Raw genomic sequence first — 8,857 nt, forward strand, 5'->3', positions numbered from 1 at the left:
ACACCACACTCCACACCACACACTCTACACCACACTCCACACCACACACTCTACACCACATACTCCACACCACACACTCCACACCACACAGCACATTCCACACACTTCACACCACACACCCCACACTACAGACTCCACACCACACACCCCACACCACACACTTCACACTACACACCTTACACCACCCAGCACATCCCACACACTCCACACAGTGCACGCCACACACACTACATGCTGCATGTCACAGTGCATGCCACAGAGTGCATGCTGCATGCTACACGCTATATAGCTTATGCTACGTACTGCACTGCATAGTACACATTTCATCCTGCACATCACCCCTCACATTATATACTGCATGCTAGACACGGCACACCACATGCCACACACTGCATGCAGCACATTCATCATCACAGGATAAGAGGAGCAGCCCTGAGGATGAAGCATGTTCCCATGGAACAGGCTGATGAGTGGTCCAGCCATCCACTGCCTCCCCAATGGTGGGTGGGTACCAGGCCCCTGCAGGGGGTGCTGCTGCAAGGCATGCATAGACATTGATCAGGCCTGGACAGCAGTGAGCACGGTGGTGAAGGAGATTAAGCTGGTGCCTGTGTTGGGCAGGCATTCAGCACACTGTCTGCCTACACTGCAGCGGGCTGATGGTTCCCAGTGGGCCTGGGGCCTTTGCAGGGAGCACTGTGGGCACTGGAGGGCAATTCTGTGGGTGTGATGCTGGTACTGGCACTTTCTCATCTTCCCGAGTTTATGGCATTTGTAACTGTGGTATGTTCCTGACCCTAAAGAGTAGGATTAGGGAAATCCAAGAAGTTGTCCTGAGCAGCAGCAGCAGCTTATGACTCCAGTTGGGGAGAAGGAAGGAGTTGGGGTCAGCCTGGACAAGGGACCAAGGAGCCATGAGACCTGAGCAGGCTTGTGTGGACTACCCCATGGCACCTTCAGGAAGGGCTGACTGTCCTAACCTCCAGGGGAGAAGGGCTCAGGCAAACCCAAATGAACATCTCAGCAAAGTCCCATGAGTGGAGCCTATCGCAGCAGAGAGAGCCCCAGCTGGTGAGTGGCAGTGGGTCTGACTGGCCCTTCAGGGTGCCAGAAGCAGGGCCCACCAGAGGGCGTCTAGGAATGTGCAGACGAGGATCACCTCTCTAGCCACTGCTTGAGCTCAGAGCTGGGCTTCAGAACCCAAGAGAAGCTGGAGGTAGGAGGCTGGCTGGGGTTGACATGTCCACCTTGGTGTCTCTCCTTGGGCCTCAGCTAGTGCTTCCTGCCTGTACTTGGCTTTCTGACTTGGTCTTTTGTGTCTCTTCGCCCTTCTGACAGGTGACAATCCTGCTGTACCTGGCAGAAGTGATGGTTCGGCTGACTTGGCACCAGGCCCTGGATCCTGACAACCACTGCATCCCCTACCTTACAGGGCTGGGGGACCTGCTTGGTACTAGCCTCCTGGCACTCTGCTTTTTCACTGACTGGCTACTGAAGAGCAAAGCAGAGCTGGGTGACATCTCAGAACTGACATCTGGACCTCCCTAACTGGGCCCTGCTGGTCCCATTTGCTCATTAGAATTTCCTCTTACATCAGTGGGGTACAGAATTCAGTTTCTCCCTTCCCAGGTCCTTGGGATGGTTGACCCCTGCCTCTGCAGTAGCCTTTTGTGAGTCTGCTAAGGTAGCTCTCACACACCTCAGCTCTGGGGTTGATACCTGAGCCCGCAATAGAGCCCTGAAATCGAGAGCACAGCTTGAGTGTGTGAATATGATGTGTGCACATGCTTAATGACCGTGTGAGTGTGCACGCGTTTGTGGAAAGGAGGATATTCTGGCCTGAGAAGCTAAAGAAGAGGCATGTCCAGTATGCTTTGCAGGATGTATTTGCTCCTTTCCATTCCCATGCAGCCCAGATTGGGGTGGAGCAGGAAGGAGCTCCTTTCTGTTCCCAAGCCTCAGGACTCTTGAGCTGTGGCTTACTTGCTGGTTCAAGCTCCGTGGGCCACACTGCTGCTGTGCCAAGAAGGTGTACAGCCTCCCCAGGATGGGGCCTTGTACAACCCTTTATCCGTGCTCAACATTTAATCGTGTCCTAGCTGTCTTTTTATTTTCCTTTTTGTTTGTTAGCAAAAACCTCTATTTAGATTTCAGTATTCAGAGAAGTGTAAAATAAAACAGATTATATTGTACTTGACTTTTTATGTCTTTAAAGATAGTTAATGCAACCCTGAGGCTTGGGGTCTATAAATAACAAAAGCATCTGGCATTTCTCTAGTTCAGTTCTTCTCAAAGTGGTCTTCAGCCTAGAAACATCAATGTCACCGCAAAACTTGTTAGAAGTGCAAATTATTATCCCTCACCCCCAGGCCTGACCAGCCAAATCAGCATCTCTTGGGAGTAGAGCCAGCTATATGGGTTCCACAAGCCCTCCAGGTTTCTCATGCACACCCATGTTTGAGAACTACTACTTGAGAACATCATCTTTAAAAAATGTATGATCGTTTCCTGTCTCTTAGTCGCTCATCAGGACAATTGTAGCCGTGCTTGAGCCTGAGGATTATTATCTTCATGTGGTAAAACAGACATCTCTTCATTTATTCAACAAATGTTGACATAGAACCTCTTGTTATCAATGGTCTAGAAGGAAAGACATGGTGCATTAACTGGAATAATTGAGGAGAGTTTAAGGAAGTCACAGTTTATAGGTGCATGGGGACCAGAAGAAGGGGTGAAGCATCCTGAGGCCAGGCACTACCAGACATTCACCTGTCCTGAAGAATAGTTGGGATTGTGGTTGCCTGAGATGCATGGGGATCTCTAATAAAGAGACACAGCTACATTAGCTTGTGGCCTGGCAAAGAAAGCCAGGGAAATAAATACCCCAATCTCATTCTCTGTCCACCCTATTATCTCCTGCCAGTGTCTCCCATTGGCCATACCCAACCAGAAGTTCAATGACTGGGGAGCCATCTGACAATCCACAGAGGTTTCAGCCTCCTGGGGCACAGAGCCAGGGAGGCTGGGGATAGATCTGGAGAGGCAACTGGAGAATATTCAGCACAACTATGTGCCAAGCTCCAGGCTAGATACTGGGGACACACTTGTGGGCAAAGAACTCATCATCCCTGGTTCAAGTCCCTACTGGGAGAGACAGTCATCAACATCACACAAGTATTGAAAGTCCAGCTCTGATAAGTCCTGCAAAAGACAAGCATGTGATGCTATTGAAGCATGTAATGACAGCTAAGATCTATCAAGCACCTTCTGTGTGTCTGGTTGTGTTCTAAGCATTTGACGTGTAAACTCTGATAACCTCACAATAACTGATGTAGTACATACCACTCCCATTTGTAGATGACTGCAGCATTGTAAAGCTTCTTAACGTTACCAAGGCCCTATGGCTAGTGAGTAGTGGACTGAGGATTTGAACAGACATTTGGGCTCAGACCCAAGCAATGTGTGTGCTAAAGAGGTTTGACCAACACAGTGTTACAAGATACTTGAGGTGTTGCTTTTCCAGCCAGAAACCTCTGTGGCCAGTGGTGCCTTTGCCTGAGTTTTGCTCAGGCCTGCTGGGCTTGTTCTATCCACTCGGCCTGGCAGGCTGCACTCAGCTCACACTACCAGCCTGGGATTCCACACCTGCCAGGGGTGAGCCAGGCATGGAGTAATGAGGGGTATGTGAGTGAGTGAGCATGAGGTCCAACCACTGCACACAGCCAGGCATTCCAGCTGCTGTGGTGGGGCAGGCAGCTCCAGGCACTGGCACAGGCGCTGGCTCCATGCAAGGCTGCAACTGGATCAGATGTACCACAAGCAGCTTCCACTGCGGTCACCCACATCTGGACAAGGGGAACATGGTGGTGCCCAGAAGCTTGGAGACACCAGGAACCACGGAGCCCCAAAGAGGGTGTCACAGCTCTGGCTTGGGGAGCTCCAAGGTCTGGGCTCCCAGAAGGGCTGTAGCTCTTCTCTCCTTCTCATCGCCTGCAAACATGGCAAGCAGGGGACATGTTTCGGCCCTGTTATAGCTCTTTCAGTCTTGCCATTCAGCGTGTCCCGAGTTCTTGTCCTGCCTTCAGGAGGAATGAGGTATGCAGACAACTGAAGGGTGAGCAAGACAGGGGGGAGCTTCACCAAGTAACAGTACAGCTCTCAGGAGACCCGGAGTGGGTAGCTGTTTTCCACAGGTAGGTCGTCCCAACAAGTGTGAGTCTGGCTGAATCCAGGGTTTTTAATGGGCACAGAAGGGAGGAAGTGCATGCTGATTGCTCCATGAGTGGCCACGGGTGGGGCTGGAAAAAGCACCATAAGTTTTCACTCCAGGCTGCGAACTCCACCCTGAACTGGCACCTGGCCCCCAGGCTTCAGGCCATTCCTGGATCCAAGTGGGGGTTTCAACAGGGCCCCGCCCCTTTCTGCCCAGGAACCTGTCTGCCTCTTGCTACCGACATGCTGTCCATGGTGCCCAGGCTGTTTGTGTCAAAGGGCACCCACAGGCCTGTGTCAAGCTGCCCCTAATCACCTCCCAGCCTCCCTCCCAAAGAAGGGGACCCAAAGTCAGCACCCAAAGTTCAGAAAGGGCTGAGGCGGTGGTGGGGCGGGCATGTCAGCGCTGCCCTGAGTGCACACAAATTCAGCCAGGTCCTGACAGCATCTAGGCTTGGCTTCCATTTTATTCCGAAATTATAGTGGGTGCCAGGAGCAGTGAGAGGCCAGGGGGTGGGAGCAGGCAATTCTGAGCCTGCAGGGGCAGGGGGGCTTCTGGAGCCCTCAGAGCACAGGGATGCCTGGGTCTGCAGCCACGGCTGGGTGGCTGCAGCGGTGCCCAGAAGCGCAGGGCTCCTGCCCCACCAATTCAGTAGGGCATGGGGCCCTTGCCTGTTCCTGGCTCCTGCCAGCCCCATGGAGTGTGCAAACCCAGCTATGTCTCCCCCACTGCAGCTGGCATATTCACATCCACTGTTCCAGATGGGCCGCCTCTGCCATCAGTCCCCCACTGAAGAGGTACATCTGCCATTAGGATAGGGACGATGACTGTTAACTGCCTCATGCTGACAAAGGGCACTGTTTTGGGAAAAGTCGCAGTCAGAGATTCTCTCAGAGGCCTATCTAGGGTCCCAGTTAAATGGAGCCATTGTCCGAGGCTCCCTTTGAATGACCATTTGGACTTTGATGGCCTGAAGGTGAGAAGAGACAAACCAGGTTATTAGAAGACATGGATCAAAATGAAACGAGGGACATTTCAAAGGTAGGGACAGCTCAGAAATCCTGAGGCTGCCAACATGCCCAGATAACTGGTGGCTATAATTGTGCCTGCTAAGATTTGGGTGCGTGGGGTATGACTCCAGTTAGCTCCTTTTGTCTTACTTTCCCCAAAAAGGAAACCTCTGGGTTATGGGCATCCCATTCACCCAGATGATGATCTGGCATGATTTGCAGGATAATTGCCCAGAATTAGAATATTGATCCAGATTTTTACATTACTCATCCCTTTTGTAGCTTCTGTGCTGCAGCCAGAGTTCAAGTTCAAAGTCATGAGAATGTGGGCCTTACATGACAGGGATGTTAATTAGAAATGAGACGTAGATCTGTATTATTAGTGTCAAGGTGAAAATGAAAGTAAAATTCAGGCTCAGTTTCAAGGTCTAGGTCAAGTTAAAGGTTAAGATAAGTTCTAGGAAATTTCAAGCTTGAATTTCAGTCAGGAGCAATATGTAGGTTAAGGTAAAATTAAAGGCCAAGGTCTAAATCAAGTTGAAGTTCAAAATCAGAGCTACACTTGCTCTGCATGTGAAGTGGTCTAAGGGTTTATATCAAAATCAAGGAGAAATTTAAGGTACCAGTCAACTTCAAGTCTGCACATAAGGCTACATCTGGTAGATGATAGTAACAAAAGGATAGGAAGACAGTCTTAACAGGTCAATAAAAGACCAAAATCAGTGCCAAAGTCAAAGTCAAGATTATTTTCAACTTCGCAATTAGTGCTATATATGATCTGTTTATTGTCCAAAAACAGGATGTTAGAACCACAGCAAAGCTCAAGGTCAAGATTAGTGTCAAAGATCAAGTTCAAAATTTGTGCTAGACATGGCCTAGACATAAGGTGGGAAACAGGATTTTGTTTGAGTTGAGATCAAATCAAGATCAAGGTAAAATTTAAAGTCAGCATCAAAGGGAAGATCAACACCAATGTCATACAAAAATCAAAATTGAAATAAAAATCAAGGCCAAGTTCAAGTAAATGTGAAAGGAATGTCATCTAGATGGTGGAGAATTAGTGTGCAAAGAGTGTCAAGTACACAAAATCTGGTGTCACAGAAGTTAAAGGTAGATGAGAGAATAAGCAAAAAGTGATTGCTGGATTACACAGTAAGTGTACATGAGTGGAGGTTCAATAGCACATAGTAAGTTTGACAGGATTTGTTGAATGACACAGTGAGTATGCAAAGAGTAGAAGTTGTAAGGTGCCAAATGAGTTTAATTTATTATTATTATAATTTAAGTTCTAGGGTACATGTGCATAATGTGCAGGTTACATATGTATACATGTGCCATGTTGGTGTGCTGCACCCATTTACTCGTCATTTACATTAGGTATTTCTCCTAATGCTATACCTCTTCCTGTCCCCCACCCCATGACAGGCCCCTGTGTGTGATGTTCCCCACCCTGTGTTCAAGTGTTCTCATTGTTCAATTCCCACCTATGAGTGAGAACATGCGGTGTTTGGTTTTCTGTCCTTGTGATAGTTGGCTGAGAATGATGGTTTCCAGCTTCATCCATGTCCCTGAAAAGGGGTGGTGGTGCATACCTGTAGTCCCAGCTACTAGGGAGGCTAAGGTGGGAGAATCACTTGAGCCCAGGAGGTAGAGGCTGCAGTGAGCCATGAGTGTGCCATGCACTCCAGCCTGGGTGACAGAGCAAGATCCTGTCTTAAAAATATATATAGCCATTGTGACTAGTGGGAGATAGTATCTCACAGTGGTTTTGATATGTATTTCTCTAATGATTAGTAATGTTAGGCATTTTTTCATATGCTTGTTGACCACGTGTGTGTCTTCTGAAAAGTATCTGTTCATGTCATTTGCCAATTTGTTTATTTAAATTCCTCATGTATTCCAGTTATTAGACTTGTGGAATGTATACTTTGCAAATATTTTCTTCCATTCTGAAGGTTCTGTTTACTCTGTTGATAGTTTGTTTTGCTGTGCAGAAACTCTTTAGTTTAATTAGGTCCCATTTGTCAATTGCTGTTTTTGTTGCAGTTGCTTTTGGCATCTTTGTCATAAAATCTTTGCCAGGTCGTATGCCCAGAATGGTATATCCTAGGTTATCTTCCAGTGTTTTATCATTTTAGCTTCTAGAGTTAAGTCTTCAACCCCCATCTCGAATTGATTTTTGTATATGGTGTAAGAAAAGGGTTCAGTTTCAATCTTCTGCATATGGCTAACCAGTTGTACCAGCACCATTTATTAAATACAGAGTCCTTTTCTCATTGCTTGTTCTTGTCAACATTGTCAAAGATCAGTTGGCAGATCCTGTCATTGTGATGTTAGCTGCTTATTTTGCAGACTTGCTTATATGGTTGTTCTGTAGTGTCATTGGTCTATATACTTCACTGTGGTTTTGTAGTGGCTGATAATGGTCATTCCTTTCCATATTTAGTGCTTCCCTCAGGAGCTCTTGTTAGGTAGGTCTGGTGGTAACAAATTCTCTCAGGATTTGCTTGTCTGAAAAGGATCTTATTTCTCATTTGCTTATGAAGCTTAGTTTGGCTGAGTATGAAATTCTGGATTGAAATTTCTATTATTATACTTTAAGTTCTGGGATATATGTGGAGAACTTGCAGGTTTGTTACATTGGTATACATGTGGGATGGTGGTTTGCTGCACCCATCAACCCATCATCTACATTAGGTATTTCTCCTCATGCTATCCCTCCCCTAGCTCCCCACCCCTGACAGGCACCAGTGTGTGATATTTCCCTCCCTGTGTCCATGTGTTCTCATTGTTCAACTCTCACTTATGAGTGAGAACATGTGGTGTTTTGTTTTCTGTTCTTGTGTTAGTTCTGAGAATGATGGTTTCCAGCTTCATCCATATCCCTGCAAAGGACATAAACTCATCCCTTTTTATGTCTGCACAGTATTCCATGGTGTACATATGCCACATTTTCTTTATCCAGTCTATCACTGATAGGCATTTGGCTTGGTTCCAAGTCTTTGCTATTGTGAACAGTGCTGCAGTAAACATATGTGTGCATGTGTCTTTATAGTAAAATGATTTATAATACTTTGGATATATACCCAGTAATGATATTGCTGGGTCAAATGGTATTTCTGGTTCTAGATCCTTGAGGAATCACCACACTGTCTTCCACAACGGTTGAACTAATTTACACTCCCACCAACAGTGTAAAAGTGTTCCTATTTCTCCACATCCTCTCCAGCATCTGTTGTTTCCTGACTTTTTAATGATCACTATTCTAACTGGCATGAGATGGTATCTCACTGTGGTTTTGGTTTGCATTACTCTAATGACCAGTGATGATGACCTTTTTTTCATGTTTGTCGGCCACATAAATTTCTTCTTTTGAGAAGTATCTGTTCATATCCTTTGCTCACTTTTTTATGGGGTTGTTTTTTTTTTGGGGGGGGTTGTAAATTTGTTTAAGTTCTTTGTAGATTCTGGATATTAGCTCTTTGTCAGATGGACAGATTGCAAAAATATTCTTCCATTCTGTAGGCTGCCTGTTGACTCTGATGATAGTTCCTTTTGCTGTGCGGAAGATCCCAGTTGTCTATTTTGGCTTTTGTTGCCATTGCTTTTGGTGTTTTAGACATGAAGTCCTTGC

General features: G+C 46.8%; 1 protein-coding gene across 2 annotated transcripts in view; it reads left to right on the forward strand.

The window, feature by feature from the left end:
* SLC41A3 (solute carrier family 41, member 3) overlaps nt 1–2,197 on the forward strand; it is a 79,248-nt gene extending 77,051 nt beyond the window's left edge. For both annotated transcript variants that reach the window (XM_011950758.1, XM_011950760.1), the window contains one exon: nt 1,339–2,197. In XM_011950758.1, coding sequence (XP_011806148.1) covers nt 1,339–1,548 — 210 coding nt within the window. In that variant the 3' untranslated portion in view covers nt 1,549–2,197. The remainder of the gene's footprint in view (nt 1–1,338) is intronic.
* Nucleotides 2,198–8,857: the final 6,660 nt, after the last annotated feature.

The sequence above is a fragment of the Colobus angolensis genome, unplaced genomic scaffold, assembly GCF_000951035.1.
Source record: "Colobus angolensis palliatus isolate OR3802 unplaced genomic scaffold, Cang.pa_1.0 Scaffold31, whole genome shotgun sequence".
In the NCBI taxonomy this organism is placed as follows: Eukaryota; Metazoa; Chordata; class Mammalia; order Primates; family Cercopithecidae; genus Colobus; species Colobus angolensis.